Source organism: Hyla sarda, chromosome 5 (genome assembly GCF_029499605.1).
Source record: "Hyla sarda isolate aHylSar1 chromosome 5, aHylSar1.hap1, whole genome shotgun sequence".
NCBI classification, from domain to species: domain Eukaryota; kingdom Metazoa; phylum Chordata; class Amphibia; order Anura; family Hylidae; genus Hyla; species Hyla sarda.
The window spans coordinates 347,458,280-347,485,306 of record NC_079193.1 but is presented as its reverse complement, the minus strand read 5'-3'; the positions used below and the strand labels follow the sequence as shown (position 1 = coordinate 347,485,306).

Genomic DNA, 27,027 nt, shown 5'->3' with positions numbered 1-27,027 from the left:
CTCCCATATTGTTGAGTGGATTAGGCAGTGGCTGAGTGACAGACAACAGAGGGTTGTAGTCAATGAAGAATATTCAGAGCAAGGTCTTGTTACCAGTGGGGACCTCAGGGATCTGTACTGGGACCAATTTTGTTTAATATATTCATTATTGATATAACAAAAGGTCTCGATGGTAAGGTATGTCTTTTTGCTGATGACACAAAGATATGTAACAGCTTTGATGTTTCTGGAGGGATCTGCAAAATGGAAAAGGATTTAGGAAAACTAGAAGAATGGTCAGAACTCTGGCAACTGAAATTTATGTGCAAGATAATGCACCTGAGGCGTAAAAACTCTTGGGCAGAATATAGAATATTTGACACAGTCCTGACCTCAGTTTCTGAGGAGAGGGATTTAGGAGTAATTATTTCAGAAGACTTAAAGGTAGGAAGACAATGTAATAGAGCAGCATGAAATTCTAGCAAAATGCTTGGATGTATAGGGAGAGGTATAAGCAGTAGAAAGAGAGAAGTGCTCATGCCGCTGTACAGAACACTGGTGAGGTCCCATTTGGAGTATTGTGCGCAGTACTGGAGGCCGTATCTCCAGAAGGATATAGATACTCTAGAGAGAGTTCATAGAAGATACTAAACTAGTACATGGATTGCAGGATAAAACCTACCAGGAAAGGTTAAAGGACCTTAAAGGGGCACTCCGCCCCTAGACATCTTATCCCCTATCCAAAGAATAGGGGATAAGATGTCAAAATCGCTCTGTGCATAATGACGGGTGATACAGGGGCCAGAGCATCGTGATGCATGGGATAAGCATAAGGCTATGCTTCATATAAGATAGGGCCAGTGACTATTGATAGAATTCAGATTATTGAGCAGACTAGATTGGCCAAATGGTTCTTATCTGCCGACACATTCTATGTGCCAAGTTGTTTGTTTATTTACACTAAATTACCAATTAAATTTTCAGAGGCATATACAAGGGTTGTGGAGATATGGGGTTAAAGGGACTTGCAGTTTTACCGGCTGCATACTACAGAGGAAATTCTTTATTTTTTATTTTTTTTTCTGTCACGACTACAGTACTCTCTGCTTACACATCTGTCCATTTTAGGAACTGTCCAGAGCAGGAGCAAATCCCCATACCAAACATATGCTGCTTTGAGAAGTTCCTGAAATGGACAGAGGTGTCAGCAGAGAGCACTGTGGTTGTGACAGAAAATAAATTTAAAAAGAAAAGAATTTTCTCTGTAGCATACAGCTAATTACTGGAAGGATTAAGATTTTTTAATAGAAGTAATTTACAAATCTGTTTAACTTTCTGGCACCAGTTGATTTAAGAAAAAAAAAAGTTTTCCACCGGAGTACCCCTTTTTTGGTCTATTGAATTTTCTAAGAGACTCATGCCTCTTAGTAGATTTAGAGGCTCCATGACTGCTGCTCCTCACTACACCCAGAAGACAGCGGTGTGAAGACATTGTCACCCCCGAGAGACTCTAATATTCTAGTGATGTGAGAGTAAAGTCAATAAAATATTCATAAAGAAAGCGGGCCAGGTTGTGTATATTGAGTAGGCAGGGGAGCTCGGTGAGTCGGCTCCTAGCCTCCATTGCTCACAGCACCTCAATTGCAATAGATGAGGAAACAGGCATAACTCTTCAACTGCTTGACCAATTAAAGTAAGTGACCACTGTTTTTTTTTTACTTTGTTTATTGGATTTCCACAAATTTTTATCATAATACGGTAGTACAGAAAGAAAAGCAGATCGATATGAACAATAGGGACCTATGTGGGTAATACAGTACCCATGTTGCCAAAAGTGGTTAGCCAAGAGAAATACGTAGAAAAGAAAAGGTTCATAATTTCAGCACTACTAGTCAAACATCCTTCACACACACCAACATAAAACACCAGCACTGACACAACGAACGAAAAAAAAAAGATATAGGTGGGGTGGGGTTGGGGGAAAGAAGGGGGGGGGGGAGAGATGAGAAAAAGAAGAGATAAAAAGAGGTAACAGAAGCTAGTCTCCGGCATACTCCACACAGTATATCACAAGCCATGGGCTACCACATCACCTCACATTGTCAGGGAGGCGTAAGGGGTCTAATGTGTTACTAAGCATTGCCAAACAGTACCACTCTGTATTCTGAAATGGCAGCACAAACGCTTCCATCTGAGCTTTAGTATAATGAGCTACCATGAAAGTTCTGCACTTTGCAAATCATTTTTTCACATTCCTCTCCCTATGCCGTTCGGAGTCGAGTCTGTCGACCTCGAGGAAGGATTTCAGTTCCTCAACCACATCAGCCACACCCGGCATGACAGGCTTGATCCACTCTTGAAGGAGAACGCGCTTTGCCACCAATAGAATAACATGAAGAAAGCGGGGCACGCTATGCAGTCCAGCTGCGACAGTTACTTCCCAGCCAGTCCCATCGGACGTTATCAAATGCCTTTTCGGCATCAAGCGCTAACAACATGGGTGATTCCTCAGGCAGGGGATGGTGCTGTACTCTATCAAGAACACCCAACACCTTTCGTATATTCGTCACTGCAGAGCAGTTACGCACAAAGCCTACTTGGGAAGGGCCTATGAGGGAGGGAAGGAACATGCTCAAACAGTCAGCAAGGATTTTGGAGTGCTATTTAAGATCTTGATTGATGAGCAAGATAGGGCAATATGATTGAGGGAGTAGAGGATCTTTATTGGGCTTTAAAAGGAGTTTAATATTAGCAGTGTTAGAGTGGAGAGGCAGGGAGCCCGTGTTGAGGAAATGGTTGAAGAAGGACGTTAGGGGAGTCGCTGGTTAACCAAAACTTTAAAAATTTCCCCCGAGAACCCATCCGGGCCCGGAGCTTTGGCATTATGGAGGTGTTTTATGGCCTGAGTGACTTCTTCTTCCGAGAAGTCAGCATTTAGAGTGGCACATTGGTCCACAGACAGAAAAGGGTAACCAGACCAACTCCAAAAAACGTCCTACCCAGTGTCGTATCTGCAGGGGAAGTGGAGTACAGGGATGTAAAAAAATCGCCAAATAGTGAGTTAATTACTTTGGGGTCAGAATGAAGAACATCTGTCTCATCCCGAAGGGCAGGAAAGTGTTGAGGGGGTCTGCAACCCTTTGCTAGGCGTGCAAGGAGGTGGCCAGACTTGTTACCAAAGCGAAACAACTCAGCTTTGAATCGGGAAAAGGATGCCATGCTTTTAAATTCTGACCAAAGGTCAAAAGTGGTTTTAGCCTCCTGCCAAGCCTGTAAAGGGGAAGTAGTGGGTCAGGAAATGTAGTGAGTATAGGCCAGCTGCAGTGATTTACTAGCCTCCTGAAAGTGGTGGAGAGACTTCTTTTTAACAATCTACATGAACGCAATCAGATGATCCCTCAAAACGGATTATGCCGATTTGCAGTAGAGAGAAGCGTCAGGAACATGCTCCCTATTGTGCCACGAGAATTCTGTCCACCAGCTTTGCAGAGACTCAATAAAATGTTCAACCTTTATCATATAAGCACTGAAAATCTGCACCCTTCGGGAAAGCATCAGACAGGGATAGGGAAATTGGAGAATGGTCCGAGATTGCCATATCATGAATCTCTGAGCTTTTTACTCGAGCCATCAAATCTGGGGAAGTCAGAAAATAATCAATCCAGGATCAAGAGGAATGACTATGTGAATAATGGGTGAAATCTCTGCTGTCTGGGTGCATCAACCGCCAGGGATCTCGGAAGCCCAAGGCCTCTATAAAACAAGAGTAAATTTGGTCACTACATCTGGCAATAGAACGGTCCACCGCTCCACCTTTCCTATCCTGCAAGGACATGGCCACAGCAATCATATCCCCACCTATAATTTTATTTGAGATGGAATCACACAGAAGCCTGGCCTCTAGAGCTTGAACAAATTGCTTATTATCTCCATTGGGGGCATAACAGCTATACACACACTATATCGTGACCTTCCTATCAAATATGGACCCAGACCCAGTGACCCTCTCCATCTATATCTTTGTTCACCACTACACCCCCAAAGTTCCTGTTGATAAGGACAAGGGTGCCCACTCTACCTCCCACAGAAGGGGCCCCAATCACCTCCTCCCACCCACAAGCGAGACATAAATAAATTCACAGTTTTTATGGTAAAGAAGGCGTGTCACCCTTTGAGACTAAACCCTTTCTTCTCCAAACGGAGGGAGTGCCCCCTTGTCCTTTGAGGGGGCTTAACCTAGAACAGTTTTTCTCTATATGTTTTGTATGGGCCATTAATATATTTATATACGTTTATCATATCCCCCCTTAAACGTCTCTTCTCAAGACTAAACAATTGTAACTCTTTTAATTGCTCCTCATAGCTAAGATGTTCCATGCCCCATATTAGTTTAGTCGTGCATCTCTGCACCCTTTCCAGCAACACAGTGTCCCTTTTATGGACTGGTGACCAAAACTGAACAGCATATTCCAGGTGAGGCCGTACCAATGCTTTATAAAGGGGGAGTATTATGTCCCTGTCCCTCGAGTCCATGCCTCTTTTGATACATGACAATATCCTGCCGGCCTTGGAAGCAGCAGCCTGACATTGCATGCTATTCTGTAGTCTGTGATCTACAATTACACCCAGATCCTTCTCTACCAGTGACTCTGCCAGTTTAATCCCCCCTAAGACATACGACACATGCAGGTTATTAGTACCCAGATGCATAACTTTACATTTATCCACATTGAACCTCATTTGCCAAGTGGATGCCCAGACACTTAGTCTATCCAAGTCATCTTGTAACCTATACACATCCTCTATAGACTGTACCGTGCTACAAAGCTTAGTGTCATCTGCAAAGATAGAAACAGAGCTGTTAATACCATCCTCTATATTATTGATAAATAAATTAAACAGCAGCGGTCCCAGTACTGAACTTTGGGGTACACCACTAATAACCGGGGACCAATCAATGACCACCACTGTCTGGGTACGATCCATGAGCCAGTGTTCAATCCAGTTACAAACTAAAGTTTCCAAACCCAAAGACCTTAACTTACCTGTCAGACATCTATGAGGGACAGTATCAAATGCTTTAGCAAAATCCAGAAACACTATATCCACAGCCATTCCTCTGTCAAGGCTTCTACTCACCTCTTCATAAAAGGAAATTTGATCGGTTTGATAACTTCTATCCTTAGTAAACCCATGCTGGCTATCAGTTATAATACAATTATCCCCTATGTATTCCTGTATGTAATCTCTTATAAATCCTTCAAACAATTTACCCACAATGCACGTTAAACTTACCGGTCTATAATTTCCTGGGGAAGACCTAGAGTTCTTCTTGAAGATTGGTACCACATTCGCCTTGCGCCAGTCCCTTGGCACAATACCAGACCCCAGAGAATCTCTAAATATCATGAACAGGGGTACAGATATTACTGAACTTACCTCTCTAAGAACTCCTGGGTGCAATCCATCTGGCCCTGGAGATTTGCTTACATTTACTTTACTTAACTTACCTTGTACCATCTCTACATTAAGCCAGTTCAGTACATTACATGATGTGTTACCAGCACTGACCTGTCCAATGTCAGCTCCTTCTTCCCTACAGAACTAATGAACCCATTCAGTAGCTCCGCCTTCTCTTGATCACCCGTGACAACCTCCCCATTATTATTATTAAGGGGTCCTACATGCTCTGTCCTTTTATATATTTATATATCTAAAAAAAATATTTAGGATTAGTTTTGCTTTCTTTGGCCACCTGTCTCTCATTTTGAATTTTTGCAGTTTTTATAAAATTTTTACAGATTTTATTAAGCTCTTTGTACTGTTTAAATGTTATAGCTGACCCATCAGATTTGAATTTTTTGAAGGCTATTTTTTTGTTGTTTATTGCTCTTTTAACATCATTTGTCAGCCATGTAGGATTTAGTTTTAATCGTTTATATGTGTTCCCCTTTGGCATATATTTAGCTGTATAGTTATTTAGAGTTGATTTAAAAATTTCCCATTTACCTTCTGTATCAGTATTTGAGAACACCTCCCCCCAGTCTATGTCCTGTAGTGCAGCTCTCAGCCCAGGGATATTTGCCTTTTTAAAGTTATATGTTTTTGCCTTCCCCGTCTGTCTTTGTTTTCTACATTGTAAATCAAAAGTAACTATATTGTGGTCGCTATTACCAAGGTTTTCCCGCACAGTTACATTACCAACCAGCTCTGCGTAGTTGGAAATGATCAGATCCAACAAGGCATCACTTCTTTTTGGATCCTCCACAAGCTGGCCCATAAAATTATCCTGCAATAAATTTAGGAATTGTCGCCCCTTTGAAGTTTTAGCCAACCCCCGACCCCAATCTATGTCTGGATAGTTAAAATCTCCCATTATTACCACTGTACCGGCCCGGGCAGCCCTCTCTATTTGTTTATACAGCCGACCTTCCATTTCCTCAGTGATATTAGGGGGTCTGTAGATTACACCAAATATTATTTTTCCAGTATTTCCCTCCTTTTGTAATTCTACCCACAGTGATTCCACATCCTCAGAATCATTACACACTATGGCATCGTTCACACTGACTTTCATACCACTTCTAACATACAGACAGACTCCACCACCTTTCCTGTTCATTCTATCCTTGCAAATATGAGGAGGGGGTTTCGGGTTGGGATATGAGGTCCGGATTTGAGAATGGGATATGAAGACAAAAGTATTCTCCTTTGTTGCTTTTCCTCCCCCACAAGGATTAGGTAGGAAAAACCGGGCAACACTGGGTACTTAGCTAGTTATTTATATAGAATAACATTGTGAGTCTACAGACTGACTGGATGAGTGTCTTGAGCCCCAGTGTATTCTGGGTGATGGGAATAAGTAAGAAACTTTATTTTGAACAACTTTCTAAATCTGCAGTTTAAAACCAAAGTTTTCTTAATTATTTTCCAGTATTATAAAGAACTAGGAGATAATGTTTCAACTTATTAATATGCAAATTGTGTCTTTAGTAAAACATCCCTGATATTCAAGCTGTGAAATTTTTATGCAAATATCCAGAAGTCATGGTGTGCTCCAGCTGAGATATTTTGTGTATTAACACTTTATGCCTGTAGATACAAGTATTGAAGAAGTCATGTTAGCAAGGCAAGTACAAATCAATAAACCACGCTTCGATTTCCCCTCTTTGGTATAATTTACGCTGCTACATTTTAGTGTGACCCGTCATATTGTAGTTCCGTAAGGCTGTACTATTATAAAGCACTCTCTGCTTTAAAATTAGTATTTTTTTTTAAACTAGTCCTGCAAGAATTAGAGAAGAGTGCAACATTACTAAAGCCTGTGATCAGCGGTCAACTTTGGTAGCAAGTGTTCCATTCTCCTGCAGCACCACCACAGAAAAAATGAGGGGTTACACTTCTCCCATTGACAATCCATGCTGTTCACAGATATGTTGAGTTCTCCAGAATGAGTGCATGTTTAATATTTTCTGGTTAAAAGACAATTTGAAAATACAATATTTGAAATTAAAATTTTTGGCTGTACATTGCTATCTCATGTAGATGTTATATATATATATATATATATATATATATATATATATATATATATATACAGTATATTCAGTTATTAAGGTTCAAATCAGCCTATATATATGTGAAGTCGCCAACATACCACAAAACATCCACTTCTGGTGGCTTCTGTTTCGTAGGCCCTTTCATTTAAGTTTTGCACAGCCACCACTCCAGTCGAGACCAGGCGCAGGCAGCCGCCCCAGGTAGACTGACAAAACCACATTAGCCAACCAGCTGCGTGGGATTCACAGTGGCACACCACACAGGCAAAAGAAAAGGACCCCATATTGTATAATGACCCCATATTGTATAATGTTTTTAGGAAATAAGTGACTGATCACGGGGGTCCAAAATCCCCTGGTTCTTGATCAGACACTTATCCTTTGTTTCCAAGGGATTTTTTTTTAAATGGAATACCCCTTTAAAGTGTCAGTCTACCGTTTGTCTCCCACCCATTCTGCAAAGATCAGTGCAGAGAGACACAGTTCACACTATGCAGTACAATTGCCGAGGCAACCTTACGACGCCCAGCGAGTTCCATGCACGAGCCCTCTTCTGATGAACAGGAATCAGACATAAAACTTGCTGGGCATCATAGGGTTGCCTCGGTAACTGCAACTCTTTGAACTGATCTTTACTGATCAATCTAAGACAAAAACTGTCTAAATTGCCCATAGCAACCAATCACTCATTTAATTTCTCAAAGTGCACCTGTGATATGAATGCTGAACAGTGATTGGATGCTATAGGCAAATCAGAATTTTTTTTGCCAGATTAATAAATCTGGGCCATTGTGTGAACTTTCCACAGTAGATACATTTTGTTACACTATTCATTGTCTGACTGTTGTTTGCTATCCATCCATTATTGCTGATCCCTTTTAAAATATATGGGAATAAATCTGGAAAATAATTATAATTCTAGTGGTCTTTGTATAGTATTCTGGTTTTACCATTCTTTATGTTTTTAAAGTAACAATTAGAGACTAATAGCCTTTCTGTCACCATAGCAACACTGCCCCCTGCAGTCAATAGAAAGTGGTGCATCTTGCGTTGCAAAATTATGCATAAGAAAACCACTAGTATCTGTTTGGAGTGTAATATAATTTACAACATAAACAGTAAAGTGCCTGGAACTGTATATTACAACATAATAAATGTGTTCTAAAGCGTGTTCTGTTTCTATTTCTAGCATACCAGCTGCAGAGCTGTCCTGACCCGCGGCCCTTTCGGAATGGATTTGTAATTGGGAATGATTTCACTGTGGGACACACCATATCTTTTGAGTGTTACCCCGGTTATTCATTGATCGGAGAATCTGCTCTCACATGTCTGCATGGAGTGAGTCGTAACTGGAATCATCCGATTCCTCGTTGTGATGGTAAATATTTTTGTTTATTTTTCACTATGTTTAAACAGAAAGATCATGTGATTGTAAACAGCATTGCTGCCATCAGAAATTTCGGGGCCCCTTACAAAGCTTCAGGCCTGGGCCCCCCCATCACCGCCCCGCCGATTCCCTACTCTCAGTGCCCTCAATAATGCTCCTCCTTGGTGTCCTAGGGAGTAGGTTAGTGTGTTGGGGAAAGGGTAGGGAGATTGGGTGGTGGTGGGTAGGTAATTTCCCTTCCCCTATTAGTGTTAATGCCCCCATTAGGTACTTAGTAAGTTATGCCCCTGGTAGGTGGTAGGTAATGCCCCCAGTAGGTAGTGCCCCCTGTAGATAGATAGTAGGTAATGCCCCCAGTAGATAGTGCCCCTAGTAGGCAGGTAGCAGGAAATGCCTCCAGTGGGTAGTGCCCCCCCCCCCCCCCAGCTGAGTAGTGCCCCCCCAGTATATATTGGCCCTTGTAGATAGTGGTCCCTGGTAGGTCATTCCCTCAGGTAGGTAATGCCCCCAGTATACAGTGACCCCAGTAGATAGTTCCCCCATATAGGTCATTCAGGAAGGTAGTGTCCCCCAGGTAGGTAATGCCCCCAGTTGAGTAATAATGCCCCATATGCAGCCATATTGGAGAGATGAAGTAACAGATGTCCCACTAGTATTCTGCCATTCAGGAGTTATATAAAGCTGAGGAAATAAGAATACTAGTGTGACATCTGGTACTTTACTACGTGTTTTCTCTCCAATGTGGCTGCTTCACCAGACAGATATTCCTTTCAGAAGTCTGGGAAAGCTGGGTGACAGTCAGTACACATAAAGCTGGGGAAGTACTGTGAGTCCTGCACTGTGTCACCTAGCTTCTCCAGTCTCCTGAAGAGAGCCCCCCATACACACATATAGTCCCCCATACAGTGAACACAGTAATACATACACATTACACAGATACACACATGCACTTTACATGTGTACAATTTCAACACTAACAGACATATACACACAGAATTAGGTGATACATGACATATACACACACACACACTATCTAAGGGTCTGAAGTTTAGAAATGAAGCCTGAATGATCTGGGTGAATTATACCACATGCAAATTATACTATATCCCAAAATATTGCTACTCCTCATGTACGAGGAATTTGTTTTGTCTTTATTGAAGTCCTACTTTCAATAGGGTGTACAATAGTAGACTTGAGTTACTTTAGCCCTTTGCTTTCTCCATGCTGATGTACAAACAGACACAAAGAGGTAGCACAAATATTTTTGCTTATATTAAATGGCACCTGAGTGTTCTTTGCTAAACCAACAAATTCCTATGATTTCAGCAGGCAGTGTGTATGGGTACACTAACAGGGGGATTGTAATACACCTCTAAGACCTCACCATAAAATATGGTGCATAATGATAAATTGGAGACAGAATAGACTTTAAAAAATGCAAATGTTTTATTAACAGAACACTATAAAATAAATAGATATAGTATGCACACAATATATTAATGTGCACCAGTTTAATTTCCTACCACTGGGCCCTAGAGGTGGATGCTATATAGTATGTATGGTATATTGTAACGGCACTGAAAGTGTTAAATAATGGACTTTCTCCGGAGATATTAAATCCAGTAGCTGATGGTTCTAATGGTATATTTCCATTTTCAGATTCTGTCCAGATCTAGGTGAACATAAACTCTTATGATTCAGTCCCACCAGAGGAGTCCCGCTGGTTCCGTGCTGCGATGGACCTAATCACATTCACCAGTGTATTGTAGCTGGTCCCGTACTGCGACAGACCTGGTGTACTAGCCGCAAAGAATCTTACTTGTCACAGGGAGAACTTCACAAAGGCAGCCGGTATTAGATGTCAGCGATGTCTTTGACAGATCTCGGCAGGTTAAGGTTCTGGCAGTGGTGACAGGCTGAGACTCCGGCGGGAGCAGCAGATGCAGGCAGGCTGAAGCTCTGGGAGCACGGTGATGTTCACGGTCTCACTAGTGGCTAGTGACGTCAGAAGGCAAAGCAAGCTCCGAGTGCAGGTAAGTCCTAGATAGTCCAAATAAGTGTCAATGGTGCTGTATTCACATGGTAAACCCTAGACGTATTTCAGAGTACTTATCATGATCGTGCGACCCCTTCCTCAGTAGGTCAAAGATAGAAGTGTGTGAGATGAAGCGGGATACGGTCCTATTTAAGTAGCCGATCCACATTTGTTTCCCATTAAATTGCAACAAACGAAACCTGTGAAATGGACTACAAAGAGATGGATTTTCCTAACATATAAACATAGATGATATTCAGACCTAGTTCACACTGATATATCTATGAGAACAAACAACTGACATCATATAACAATGCAAGGTATATACTTATATAAAATATAGGACATATATTAGAGATAATAACAGCGAAATAAAATACAATAAAAACCAAAATATGAAAGAAATAGATAACTATAACAATAAAACAAAATAGACATGAAGAGTAAAAATAAAAAAACAAAGAAAATAATTAAGAATAAAAATAAGAATGATTGTAAAAATGTAATATAAATATAAATAAAACATGAAAAATAAAATAAAATAAAATGAAAAAAATATATATAAAATAAAAATGAATATGAAAATTAATAAAAATGAAAATAAAATAAAAAATACATGGAAATTAAAATAATAACAATAATCCTATTAATAAAAATAAAATTAATCCTGATCATAGATATTTCTGATTATAGATATTTCTTTAGCCCTTAGGAGACTATCATCAGGATTAATTTTATTTTTATTATTAGGAATATTATCATTGTTTTTATTTCCATTTATTTTATTTTATTATTATTTTCATTTTTATTTATTTTATTTGATACATTTTTTTATTTTATTTCATTTTATTTAATTTTTATTGATTTTTTATTGATTTTTACAATCATTCTTATTTTTGATTTAATTTAATTTTTTTTTATTATTTTCTTCTTTTTCTATTTTTACTCTTCATGTCCATCTTGTTTTATTGTTATAATTATCTATTTCTTTCATATTATGATTATTATTGTATTTTGTTTCCCTATTATGATTTAGTGACATCTCTAATATATGTCCTATATTTCATATAAGTATATACTTTGCATTGTTGCACCTTATATGGTGTCAGTTGTTTGTTCTCATAGATGTATCAGTGTGAACTAGGTCTGAACATCATCTATGTTTATATGTTAGGAAAATCCATCTCTTTGTAGTCCATATCACAGGTTTCGCTTGTTGCAATTTAATGAGAAACAAATGTGGATCGGCTACTTAAATAGGACCGTATCCCGTTTTATCTCACACACTTCTATCTTTGACCTACTGAGGAAGAGGTTGTGCGATCATGTTAAGTACCCTGAACGTGTCTAGAGTTTACCCATGTGAATACAGCACCATTGGCACTTATTTAGACTATCCAGGACTTACCTGCAGTCAGAGCTTGCTTTGCCTTCTGACGTCACCCGCCACTAGTGAGACCGCGAACATCACCGTGCTCCCAGAGCTTCAGCCTGCCTGCATCTGCTGCTCCCGCCGGAGTCTCAGCCTGTCACCACTGCCGGAACCTTAACCTGCCGAGATCTGTCAAAGACATCGCTGACATCTAATACCGACTGCCTTTGTGAAGTTCTCCCTGTGACAAGTAAGATTCTTTGCGGCTAGTACACCAGATCTGTCGCAGTACAGGACCAGCTACAATACACTGGTGAGTGTGATTAGGTCCATCACATCACGGAACCAGTGGGACTCCTCTGGTGGGACTGAGTCATAAGAGTTTATGTTTATGTTCACCTAGATCTGGACTGATTTATCTGGAAACGGACATATACCATTAGAACCATCAGCTACTGGATTTAATATCTCCGAAGCAAGTCCATTATTTAACACTTTCGTGCCATTACAATATACCATACATACTAAATAGCATCCACCACTAGGGCCCAGTGGTAGGACGTTAAACTGGTGCTTTTTAATATATTGTGTGCATACTATATCTGTTTATTTTTAATTGTTCTGTTAATAAAACATTAGCATTTTTTAAAGTATATTCTGTCTCCAATTTACCATTTTGCATCATATTGTATGGTGAGGTCTTTGAGGTGTGGTTAATATTTTATATTATTCTATTTTAAGTTGGCCGGTGGGGATCTGTATTTTAAACACTCAAACCTTGGACCTTTTAGTTGTGAGCTGTACACATTGGTAGTTGTTTTTTTGGATTGTAATACAGTGGTCCTTCAAATTACAATATTAGTTGGTTCCAGGACAACCATTGTATGGTGAGACCATAACTCTATAGACACCTAGTAATTTGTTCTGAAGCCACAAAATATCATCCAAAAATAGGTAAAAGTGAGGATGAAAGGAAAATACATAGATAAATAATACAGATAAAGTAAGTCCTTACATATAAAAGTAAGATCTGGTGGGAGCTGTAATCACTGTGTCTATGTAGAGGACAGTGTCCAAAGGAGCAGGTAACCCTGACACAGGTAAAGAGTAGTAAAGAACATGTAGTACCTCCCTGTACTGTAGGGGAGCGCTACCAGACAGCCAGTCAGTGCATGCACTTTAGTAATACTGGGGTTTTCCCATTTTGATTGGTCAGTTTTTACAGCCATTGACACGTTTCGCATATCTGAACTGTCCATAGCATTGTATGGTGAGTCTGGTTTACAATGTTACAAGTTACGAAGGTCCAGAAAATAACATTGTATGTTGAAAATATTGTATCCTGAGGCCACTGTAAGTTAAGGGATTAGCTATGTTAACTTTTAGAAACAATGACCGGGCTGCCATTCCATTGTAACATGGATTTAACTAATTCATTGTGAATTAAAGGGGTACTCTGCTGCACCAGCGTTCGGAAAATTTTGTTCCGAATGCTTGGAGCCGGCAACGGGGGCTGTGACATCACGACCACGCCCCTAGTTATGTCACAAAACACCCCCTCAAAGCAAGTCTATGAGATGATGAAAGAAGGCAGGAAAAGGACCCTTGAAGTGGGCGCTGCTAGCTCTGGTATGAAGGATGAAGCTAAGCCAGAGATTCTGGGAAAAGTCCTCAGCAGGACATTTTATTGTGCAAAAAGAAAAAAAACGGATAGAATGACGCGTTTCGGGAGGATCCTGATCTGAGGAAGGGAGGGATCCTCCCGAAATGCGTCATCCTATCCGTTTTTTATTTCTGCACAATAAAATGTCCTGCTGAGGACTTTTCCAGAATCTCTGGCTTCGCTTCATCCTTCATACCAGAGCTAGCAGCGCCTACTTCAAGGATCCTTTTCCTGCCTTCTTCCATTATCCACTTCAGGACGACTCAGTCTTCTCCTGCAACCCTTTGGCTCAGCAGAGGCTCGAACATTTACACTCCATTGTGGGTTACATGCGCAATTACTACTACCATCAGGTGAGCAGCCATCTATAAGCTCCGCTGGGTTGCCCCCACTCACCACTCTCAGTACCCCTGGGTAATACAGGGGCTGAGTACCTCTTTAATAAGGAAAGTTCTGCAGAGCAAATGTCCGAGCGTCAAGGTAAAATCTTCACAAAGCCTCAGTGCATCTATTTCACTAGTTTTTAATACAAGCTGCTGAAATAAGACACCAGAATCTCAGCTCATATTAGGTATTAATTTCATTTTTTTGAACATCTCATTTCAGTTAGTTGGGTTCCTCGTAACCTGTCATTTCATTTCCTCGGGTTAACACAAAAACTCAATTTCCATAACTGTAGTACTTTTTTGCCAGCAGCTTAGCGGCTTGGATGACTCAAGTATATATACTTGACAGGCTCTTCAGCGCGTCTCTCATGAAGTTCCTCAGACTTAAGTATTTACAGCGGCTCCTTACCGTCCCTATTTGTTCCACTCTTTTGCAGCTCTCTGTGGAGGAAATATAACGGCAATGAATGGTACTATTTACTCTCCTGGATATCCAGATGAGTACCCAAACTTTCAAGACTGCCTGTGGCTGGTCAAGGTTCCTCCAGGAAATGGAATATACATCAATTTCACCGTCCTTCAGACAGAACCCATTTATGACTTCATCACCGTGTGGTAAGCAGATCGATTTCTTATTTTAGGATTTATTAAAGGGATTGCTTAAAAGATTTCCCGTTCTTCTTGTAAATCTTTATCTGTTGTGATATTGCAATGAATTATAGAAAAGTGTATATTCTCCAGTGTTACTTTCATGAGCTCAAGCAGGAAGTATTGAGTCATAGAGTTGTTTATGTTGATAGGATCCAGAGTCTTTCATAGATGCAAAATTATGGTTGTCATTACACCATGCACAGTGGTCACACAAGTTTTTCAGACTACTGAATGGCAAATCTGCCTAATTATGAAGTAGTATATGTCCCATTGCTGTAATGCCAATTTAGGACTTGCTGTGTATTTTAATGCAAGTCATTGTTTTCTGCTATCAGATATTTACTCCTCATTTAGTAAGACTGGCAAAAAAAAAAAAATATATATATATATATATATATATATATGTCTATATTACTGAACATTAACATATGTAACATAGCTGCAGTTCTGAGATTCTGCAAAAAGAATATAGGAGCAGAAACGTTGCTGTACTGAGACATGTGTCAATAAATGCACCTTTTTTACTGGAGTGCTGGGCCATTGGAATTTTTGTCTATGAGAAACCCTGATCAGGTTTGGACGCTGGCACCTTTTTTGATGTTGAGCAGAGCTGTGCTGCAACTTCTTTTCTATTTTCTATATATATATGTCACGATGCCGGCTGGCAGGTAGTGGATCCTCTGTGCCAGAGAGGGATAGCGAGGACCGCGCTAGTGGACCGGTTCTAAGCCACTACAGGTTTTCACCAGAGCCCGCCGCAAAGCGGGATGGTCTTGCTGCGGCGGTAGTGACCAGGTCGTATCCACTAGCAACGGCTCACCTCTCTGGCTGCTGAAGATGCTGAAGATAGGCGCGGTACAAGGGAGTAGGCAGAAGCAAGGTCGGACGTAGCAGAAGGTCGGGGGCAGGCGGCAAGGATCGTAGTCAGGGGCAACGGCAGGAGGTCAGGAACACGGACTAGGAACAGACAAGGAAACGCTTTCACTAGGCACAAGGCAACAAGATCCGGCAAGGGAGTGCAAGGGAGGAGACTAGATATAGGGAAGTGCACAGGTGGGAGCCAATTAGCTAATTGGGAAGATTGGGCCAGGCACCATCATTGGTGCACTGGCCCTTTAAATCGCAGAGACCCGGCGCGCGCGCGCCCTAGGGAGCGGGGCCGCGCGCGCCGGGACAGGACCGAGGGAGAGCGAGTCAGGTACGGGGGACCGCAGCGCACCCGGTCAGTGGATCTGACCGGGGCGCTGCAACAACGAAGATGAGGCGAGCGCTCCGGGGAGGAACGGGGACCCGGAGCGCTCGGCGTAACAATATAAAATTGTGTGTGTATATATATATATATATATATGTCTATATTCCTGATCATTAACATGTGTAACATAGCTGCAGTTCTGAGATTCTGCAAAAAATATTTACTTAAATGATTTATATGAGATGCTCGTCTTGTAAGCTGTATATACAGTATAAGTAGCTATCTAGGATCTAGTATAAGATGAATTTGAGGCATTCATATAGATCTCTGGGTGCATTCACATTTCATTTTGTGCATTCTGCAGCTGATCTACGATTCATGCCGTTATACTGCCTACCACAGCCCGAAGCTGTAGCTGTCACGCCCTCCATGTACTGTATCTCTATGGGAGAATCGGAGATTCCATAGACATGAATGGAGGGGTGTGTCAACCATGGCTGCTCCAAAACCTAGCACAGCTGGTGTTATGAACATAAATGTGGTGGGCCAGAGATCGTGGGGGTCCCATCAGTCGCACCCCTTGCGATCCTGTAGATAGGAGATAAGATGTCTAGTACCGGAGTACTCCTTTAATGAGACTCACAGTATAGTTTCCTGATACACAAACTATGACTGATTTCATTGGAAGCTAGTGAACCTATTGGTATATTTTTATGCAACAACAAATCCAATGCAAAGGAGGGAAGAACATACAAACTCCATTCAGATGTCGCCACCTAAACCAAAGACCCCAGCACTGCAAGGCAACAGTGTTAACCAATGAAAACTAAGACTTGGATATCCATCTAACATAGGCATAAATATAACTGACCTCATTAAAGTTAATGTGGTCATTTACTAATGTGATCTCGACTGTTTTCCTCTCGAGTTTTGTGCCCAAATTGTGTTGCACGCTTCATGTGGCAAAATTTGGGACCAAAAAGAATTCCCAGAAATCTTATCAACTCTCCATTCTACTACAAAAAACCTGGATGGGTGTGGCCAGCAAAAAAATTCCCAACATATTTAATATTATGTTCCCACTTAAAATTTGGTGAACTTGAGCTCTGAAAAACCCCATAGCTCAGAGCTATTCATAGGAAAAAACATAGGGAAAAATTGTAAATACCATGAAAAAAAACCCTGTTGGGAAAACTACACTCCACTCTTAGTAAATAAGGGGCAATGTATTTACAAAACATGAAAATATTCTATAACCGCCCTTATCATTGACTTCTTGTATATCTGCACCTTATGATGGAGCGCCTCTCATATGTATTGTAGCATTTTATTTTTTGAAGATGTTATTTATCTCTAAACAAATGTTTATGTCACAACTTAGTTGTCTAATCTTCCATTTGTTGTGGTTCTAGGGTGATAATTCTGTCTGCAGCTCCACTTATTGTGGCAAATCCTGCTGTCTACACCAATTGTGTTTTTTAGGACAAGAGTACAACAAAACATGCCCCTCCCTTACCATCTGCTTTCTTTGTTATAGTCCTCTGAATTTATAGGGCCTAAATATATTTGTATGCACCCAGAAACACTGATTAAGTTTTGTACAACTATGAAATAATTGTACAAGGTATTTTGGCAGAAATGTCTTGTACCAGCAGTGTATCCCACCAAATTATCAATCACTTGGTAACCAGCAAGGTTGATGACATTTAATTAATAAATAAATAATTAATTAGCTAAACCAAATAAGACATACATACAAGCATTAATACAATAGTACATACTCTATGTTTAGCAAACTAGCATGGATCTACCCGAGTGATATAAATATTTAGTGTATAAATTATACAGTCAATATACTTATCCATCCCAGGCTATAGTGTTGAGGAGCAGATGCTCCCCTCTTGCAGGAAGTTCAAAAAGAGCCAGAGGACCCTATGTTTTCAGTAAAATCCCCTAATGCCCCACCCATTTGGCTTAGTGTCCGCCTACCCTCCTCACATAAAGTGGAAAAATTGGTTCTTTAGCCCCACCTACTGTGGCTGTGTTTGAAACTAAGCTAAATGGGATATAATGGATGTAAAAACACAATTTTATGTCCATAACACCATCTCACACTCTTAGGACACTAGAGATACAGCAGATAGTATAAGTCTGTGTGGAGCAAGTTTATCTCTCCTTACAGCTCACAGATAGTCTGCATGATGTTAGTCATTGCTTCTTTGAAGGTGATACATGAGCGTTCTATCTTCGCTATCATTTTAATCTCTATCCTATTCTTCCTATCACCTAGCTATAAAGATACAAAAGGGTTTAATAAATTAAACTGGAAGCAGGAAATGCTATGAAATAATGATACAAAAAAAAAAAAAAATCTAACATCACCGATTATATTCCCTACTGCCCCGGTAGTCCCTATTAGAATTAGAAATAGTCCCTACTAAAGTGATGATGTGCTGCACAATTTGATGAATGTAGCAGCCAATCACTAGCCTCGGTGGTTACATGTCATACATGTTAGTATAACAGCCAGTGATTGGCTGTAGTAGTCACATGGATTTACAACTAATCATAGCTGGAGGAAAATAAACAAAGACCAACAGGGACCACTTAATTTTTTATTTAATAAAATGTCCTTATGTTCTCAAAGTTTCATTTATTAAAAATGAATCCCCTATATAACTTGTGATTATTTCACATGATGTTGCAGTAGCATTGTGTGGCCATTGGGCCTTCATGCGCGCATGGTTTTGCCCTTCAAGCTGCTTTGTACATGCCCTGGCAACACAGTTTCTTAAAGCAGGATCAAAGCAATTTGGTTGTGTCAGCAAAAAGTGGACAATTGGGAAATGAGGCAAGGTAATTACGTTCTAAATCCAGGCACAAGTCCATTGTGTAAGATGTTTAAGAGTATTTATACCCATATGATCGCTAGAATAAGCCAGAAAAAGTTCTTAGCCAATCTCCCTCCCTCGTAGGGCTGAGCTCAACTAGTACTCCATTCTCTGCCTATTTGCATATCCACCCTAAATAGCGAATTCACAACTGGTCAACCATCCCTGTACTGAGTACAGGGGCATCAAAAGTCAAAACAATGGATAGAACTGTAAAAAAGTCAGGGAATACAGGTTGAGATGCAGAGGGTTACAGACAAAAACTAAAGTCAAAATACAGTCTAGGAATGCACAAACAAATGAAAAGTTGGAGTCAACAGGCCGGGTCTTTACCAGAGAGAGCAACACAGCACAAATACGGAAGACAGGAGAATGGTTAGGAGACAATCGCCAATAGTTAAATATACACAATATAGCAAAGCAGGAGCCAGACAAGAGCAAGTGCGGATATGACAGGTTGGCTAGAGATTTGTATGCACCTTAGGAGGGTGTGGACACAGAGAGCTGATGTGATACGCTTCAAGTCCAAGCGCCCTAATAGGACCGGGCATTTCCACAACTACGCATGATGTTAGCTAAACAACAGAAGTCAGAACCAGGTCCTACTCATAACAGACATATTCTATAATAAGTCCATGGTGCCCTGTTTCTACAGCAAGATGGGTAGAGTAGGCAATCATGGGAGAGAAGCGCTTAACCGAGCACTTCCCCCAGCTCGTTCTAGCAATCAGTGGGGGTCGGAACACTCAGACCCCACTGATCAAAACTTTTCACTTTTATCTCCATGACATGTCAAAAGTTTTTTTTTTTAAATGACACTGACACTATAAATAATTCATCCAAAGTTAAGTAACACATTAACAACTTTATTCTTTATAGTTACCATGAAATATAGTTCAGATCTCTAAATATTTAAAGGGTTGCCTTTGGAATTTTGAGTTAATAGCTAGTCTAGGGCTAAGGCTCGGGGCATCCAGTATGTACTTAGCGCACAGCAATGTACAGGTAAGTCGCAGGGTTTCATGATCACTGTATCTCCTGGCATGGTGAATGGAACTGTGATCAGCAGCCGGGACCTTATAGATAATGTCGGACATCAGAGTTTCCGCTGATGTCTGTCATTAAGCTTTCAGATTCCTAAAGTATCCTCAAGGCCAAAATGGGCTCTGTCCTTAAGGAGTTAGGTCCCCTCTAAAAAGTATTGCAGATCACATAGGGTCCACAATCAGCTTATTGTTAGGGTAACAATGTAAAAGTCCCATTCCCCCCCCCCCAAAAAAAAGTAAATAATCTAGCCATACCGATATACTGCTCCCTTAACATTAGATATTGGGGGAAAGGGCAGGAGAGAGATAGGAAAGGCTCCATTATAAAGCTATAAATTATCTTTGATTTGAGGATTTCCCAGCCATATTGCGGTGATAAAAAAAAAAGGTTTTCTGCTACTTTTGGAAAAATTACGAATGCCCTCTCCCAATGAATGTGACATTTATTTTAAGCAGTCTGAATTAAGCGTAGTTGACTGTTTGCATATCAGATATGGCCGCCGTAACTGAACTGTGTGACACTGTGGCATTTCAGAAGTTTTACAACTAAAATATAAGTAAAAAGTGTACGGCAAGGAAATTAAAATTTATAGATAATATTAAATTCCCTTCCACGATCTAGCTTAAAATATGTGTCAGAAAGCAATAAAAATGACTCCTCGTTTCAGCATTATTACGCAAACATTTTTTCAACTTTTTTTTTTCCATGTAATTATACCGGATTTTCTACATATGCAACATGGGATATTTAAAGGGCTACTCCAGTGGAAACCTTTTTCTTTATCAACTAGTGCCAAAAAGTTAAACAGATTTATAAATTACTTCTATTTAAAAATCTTAATCCCTCCAGTACTTATCAGCTGCTGTATGCTTCAGTGGAAGTTGTTTTCTTTTTGAATTTATTTTCTGTCTGACCACAGTGCTCTCTGCTGACACCTCTGTCCATGTCATAAACTGCCCAGAGTACAAGCAAATCCCCCTAGCAAACCTCTCCTGCTCTTGACAGTTCCTGATATGGACAGAGATGTCAGCAGAGAGCACTGTGGTCAGGCATACAGCATCTGATAAGTACTGGAAGTATTAAACAAATTTTATAGAAGTAATTTACAAATCTGTTTAACTTTCTGGATCCAGTTGATTAAAAAAATGTTTTCCACTGGAGTACCCCTTTAATGGAACACTAAACCTCAAAATGAATGATAAAATTAGATAAGAGATAAAATCGATCACAGTCATTGTCAGTCTGTAGGACAGTGTTCCCCAACCAAGGTGCATCCAGTGGTTTCAAAACTACAACTCCCAACATGCACAGACAGCCAAAGACACTGTCCTACGGACTTACAAAGACTGTAATCCAGGAACTGTGCTAAAATAACTTACAGAGTCACGTTACCCAGTACAGATGGTGTGTCTCCCTCCATGGGGCATCTCGAATGCTGCACATGCACCATCAAAAATACTGCATTAAAATTTGATCACTGGGACCCCATGCAATCTTAATAAGGGGGTCTCTTTTTTTGACTTTAGCTCCATAGACAATTAATGAAGTGGCAAAGCACATGCACAACTCATCCCATGCAACCCCAAAGACCAAAGTGGTGGGGCGAGTCACATGTGTGTTTCATTATGCTTAGCAGAAATGTAACAAAAATGTTGGAATGTATTAGTTATTAGACAGTTTTTGTTATTTTAGTCTCCTGCATGATTCAAATGTTTGTCATTTCCTTCTTCTTATTCCTATTGTCTATTTGGATTATTTGCTTTGTCCCTATATATGATTTTTTTTTTTCGTATCTTCGGATGGATCTGAATGTTCGAAAACTTAAATTAAAGTGGTATTCCAGACCAATACATCTTATTTCCTATCGTCTACTGAAGCTGCAGCCCAGCATAGAATGTGGGTGCTAAACAGAGATTGTGGGGGGTCCCATTGGCAGACCCACCCACAATCAGACATATAATCCCCTATCCTTTGGATAGGGGATAAGATGTCTTTGGCCAGAATACCTCTTTAAATAATTTTTAAATAATAATAAAAAAAAATAATCTATTTGTTACGATTGTATATGGCCAGTAAAGTCACAGTGGGGGCTGACTGCTTGGAGCTCAGCACACCCCCTTTATGTTTCTGTATGAGAGAGCTCAGAATACACGCTCTATCTCCAGATCTCCCATACAGATGCATGGAGAGGGTGTGTTGACCACGGACACTCCTAGCAAGAAAGGAGTCAATATTCTGAACACAAATGTTCAGAACATGGGGGAGATCATGTCATAGGAGATCATGTGGGGTCCCAGCAGTCGAACTTACGGTGATCAAACACTTATCCCCTATCCTGTAGATACGGAGTAAGATGTTATGTAATGAAGTTCCTCTTTAAGGTATCATTGAAATAGTTGTCTGTACCCATTCTTCTGAAAATTCAACAATTATTATAAAGAGCTCCTCTGAGCTCTTAATAGTTTAAATGATTTGTCACCATCATCTGTCAACGCATCATCGTCATCGTGAAAGGTGTTTAGGAGACACATCAGTGCTTTAATTTAGCTTATTAAAGCTATTTTTGTCAGGATTTCTGCAATAAAATGCCAATACTGAATTTAGTTAAAAAGGCAATGAATGCATTAAATGTAACTTCTCATGTTTTACAGGGATGGTCGAGACCAGACGTCTCCTCAGATTGGACAGTTTAGTGGAAATACAGCTCTTGAGTCCGTGTACAGCACCTCAAACCAAGTTCTGATCAAGTTCCATAGTGACTTCACAACTAGTGGGTTCTTCATACTCAGCTACCATGGTGAGCATGTGCCTGATTCTAATCTCTAGAAGGAACATTGGGGGGGGGGGGGGGGGGGATTTATCAAAACCTGTTCAGAGGAAAAGTTGCTGAGTTGCCCATAGCAACCAATCAGATTGCTTCTTTCATTTTTGAAAAGGCCTATAAAAAATGAAAGATCTAATTGGTTGCTATGGGCAACTCAGCAACTTTTCCTCAGGACAGGTTTTGATAAATCCCCCCCAATTGTGTTCCCATGACTTTATGTGATCTTATGCTTCACATGTCTATGCAATTGATTTTCATTTCTACCACATAAGGTCCTATCCACCATCTTGTGACAAAGCAATGTCTGAAATAATAAACAGAGCAGAATGTTAGCTACACAATGTAGCCAATGAGATCTGATCAACCTCAGCCATAAAAACTCAATAGTTTGTAACCAATCCTAAAATCAGTAAGGGTGCATTCACACCACGATTGTTCAATATGGTCACTGGATCCAGCTGGGTGATGTCAAAACCCGGATGGGGCCATCCGACACCTCCTGTCTATGTCAGGAACTGTCCAGAGCAGGAGAGGTTTGCTATGGGGATTTGCTTCTACTTTGGACAGTTCCTGACACGGACAGAGGTGTCAGCAGAGAGCACTGTGGTCAAACAGAAAATAACTACACAACTTCCTCTGGAGCATACAGCAGCTGATAAGTACTGGAAGGGTTAAGATCTCTTAATAGAAGTAATTTACAAATCTGTTTAACTTTCTGAAGTCAGTTGATATGAAAAAAAAATGTAAGCATTGAACAATTCTTATCAAAATCAATGGGCTGCCCACGTAATGCATGGACATCCCAGGTCCCTTAGACATGCTCTTTGTGGCTATTCCCCATTCTGGGTAATAGAGGAAGGTCATATATTGGTCACCTGCCTCCACTGACTTAACCCCTTAAGGACATAGGGCGTATCCATACGCCCCCGTTTCCAAGTCCTTAAGGACCGAGGGCGTATGGATACGCCCTGAGCATTTCCGGCCCCCACCGCTAGCCGGAGGGGAGCCGGAGCCGGATGCCTGCTGAAATCGTTCAGCAGGCATCCCGGCATATCGCCCAGGGGGGTCATTATGTCCCCCCATGTCGGCGATTGCCGCAGATCGCTGGACAATTCAGTCCAGCGATCTGCGGCAGATTCCGGGTCAATCGGGTCTCCAGTGACCCGATGACCCGGAATTACTGGCTGATCGGGGCCTTCAGAGATGGCCCCGAACAGCCAGAGCCAGCAGGGGTGAGGTGGCACTGGTGCCACCTCACGATCGCCCTGATTCGTCGGCCGGATTACCGGCCGACCAATCAGGGCGCCTGCTGCGGGTGTCACTCCCGCACCCGCTCCGCCCCTCTTCCGGAGGACGTGAGCGGGTGCGGGAAGACGACCCCCGGTGCTGGGGACCCAGATCCCCGGCGTCCCTGTTGGGATCGGGGCCCCAGGAGCAGCGGCGGCGGCGGAGGCGACGAGGGACTGACCTGTGCGGCTGGATCGTTGGAGGTGAGTGACAGCCTCCTGCTGTTGCTTAGCAACAGCTCCCAGCATGCAACAAGGGCATGCTGGGAGCTGTAGTTATGCAACAGCAGGAGGCAGACCACCACAACTCCCAGCATTCCCTTATGGGCATGCTGGGACTTGTAGTTTTGCAACAGCTGAAGGCACATTCTTTCTATGTAAAAGTGTACCTTCAGCTGTTGTGTAACTACAACTCCCAGCTTGCACAATCAGCTAAAGTGCATGCTGGGAGTTGTAGTGGTGCATCTGGTGGTTGCATAACTACAACTCCCAGCATGCCCGTTGGCTGTCGGTGACTGCTGAGAGTTGTAGTTTTGCAACAGCTGAAGGCACACTGAGTTAAGTAGTAAACCAGTGTGTCTCCAGCTGTTGCATAACTACAATCCCCAGCATCCCCAGCCAATGTAGTATGCCTCCGGCTGTTGCATAACTACAAGACCCAGCATGCCCTTCTGCTGTCCGTACATGCTGGGGGTTGTAGCTTTTGCAACAGCTGAAGGCACACTGGTTGCAAAACACTGAGTTTGTTACCAAACTCGGTGTTTCACAACCTGTGTGTCTCCAGCTGTTGCAAAACTACAACTCCCAGCATGCACTGATAGAGCGTACATGCTTGGAGTTGTAGTTTTGCAACAGCTGGATGTTTCTCCCCCCCCCCAATGTGAACGTACAGGGTACACTCACATGGGCGGAGGATTACAGTAAGTATCCGGCTGCAAGTTTGAGCTGCGGCAAATTTTCTGTCGCAGCTCAAACTGCCAGCGAGAAACTACTGTGAACCCCCCGCCCGTGTGACTGTACCCTAAAAACACTACACTACACTAACACACAATAAAATAAAAAGTAAAAAACACTACATATACACATACCCCTACACAGCCCCCCTCCCCAATAGTCTGGTACGTCACTGTTTCCAAAACGGAGCCATCAGCGGTTGCAAAACTACAACTCCCAGCATGCACTGATAGACCGTACATGCTGGGAGTTGTAGTTTTGCAACAGCTGGATGTTCCCCCCCAATGTGAACGTACAGGGTACACTCACATGGGCGGAGGATTACAGTAAGTATCCGGCTGCAAGTTTGAGCTGCGTCAAATTTTCTGCCGCAGCTCAAACTGCCAGCGAGAAACTACTGTGAACCCCCGCCCGTGTGACTGTACCCTAAAAACACTACACTACACTAACACACAATAAAATAAAAAGTAAAAAACACTTCATATACACATACCCCTACACAGCCCCCCTCCCCAATAAAAATGAAAAACGTCTGGTACGCCACTGTTTCCAGAACGGAGCCTCCAGCTGTTGCAAAACAACTACTCCCAGTATTGCCAGATAGCCACTGACTGTCCAGGCATGCTGGGAGTTTTACAACAGCTGGATGCCCCCTGTTTGGGAATCACTGGCGTAGAATACCCCTATGTCCACCCCTATGCAATCCCTAATTTAGGCCTCAAATGCGCATGGCACTCTCACTTTGGAGCCCTGTCGTATTTCAAGGCAACAGTTTAGGGCCACATATGGGGTATCGCCGTACTCGGGAGAAATTGGGCTTCAAATTTTGTGGGGTATTTTCTGCTATTACCCTTTTTAAAAATGTAAAATTTTTGGGAAACCAAGCATTTTAGGTAAAAAAAAAATTTTTTTTTTACATATACAAAAGTCATGAAACACCTGTGGGGTATCAAGGTTCACTTAACCCCTTGTTACGTTCCCCGAGGGGTCTAGTTTCCAAAATGGTATGCCATGTGTTTTTTTTTTGCTGTCCTGGCACCATAGGGGCTTCCTAAATGCGGCATGCCCCCAGAGCAAAATTTGCTTTCAAAAAGCCAAATGTGACTCCTTCTCTTCTGAGACCTGTAGTGCACCAGCAGAGCACTTTTCACCCCCATATGGGGTGTTTTCTGAATCGGGAGAAATTGGGCTTCAAATTTTGGGGGGTGTTTTCTGCTATTACCCTTTTTAAAAATGTAAAAATTTTGGGAAACCAAGCATTTTAGGTAAAAAAAAATAAAAAATGTTCACATATGCAAAAGTCGTGAAACACTTGTAGGGTATTAAGGTTCACATTACCCCTTGTTACGTTCCCCAAGGGGTCTAGTTTCCAAAATGGTATGCCATGTGTTTGTCTTTTTTGCTGTTCTGGCACCATAGGGGCTTCTTAAATGCGGCATGCCCCCAGAGCAAAATTTGCTTTCAAAAAGCCAAATGTGACTCCTTCTCTTCTGAGACCTGTAGTGCGTCAGCAGAGCAATTTTCACCCCCATATGGGGTGTTTTCTGAATCGGGAGAAATTGGGTTTCAAATTTTGGGGGGTATTTTCTGCTATTACACTTTTTACAAATGTTAAATTTTTGGAAAACCAAGCATTTTAGGTAAAAAGAAAAAAAATTTTTTTTACATATGCAAAAGTTGTGAAACACCTGTGGGGTATTAAGGTTCACTTTACCCCTTGTTAAGTTCCCTGAGGAGTCTAGTTTCCAAAATGGTATGCCATGTGTGTTTTTTTGCTGTCCTGGCACCATAGGGGCTTCCT

General features: G+C 41.4%; 1 protein-coding gene across 6 annotated transcripts in view; it reads left to right on the top strand.

Annotated features, from left to right (window-relative positions):
* CSMD3 (CUB and Sushi multiple domains 3) overlaps nt 1-27,027 on the top strand; it is a 1,342,864-nt gene that overhangs the window by 1,086,823 nt on the left and 229,014 nt on the right. For all 6 annotated transcript variants that reach the window (XM_056522623.1, XM_056522621.1, XM_056522626.1 and 3 more), the window contains 3 exons: nt 8,728-8,916; nt 14,819-14,996; nt 22,814-22,959. In XM_056522623.1, the coding sequence (XP_056378598.1) occupies nt 8,728-8,916; nt 14,819-14,996; nt 22,814-22,959 (513 nt within the window). The remainder of the gene's footprint in view (nt 1-8,727; nt 8,917-14,818; nt 14,997-22,813; nt 22,960-27,027) is intronic.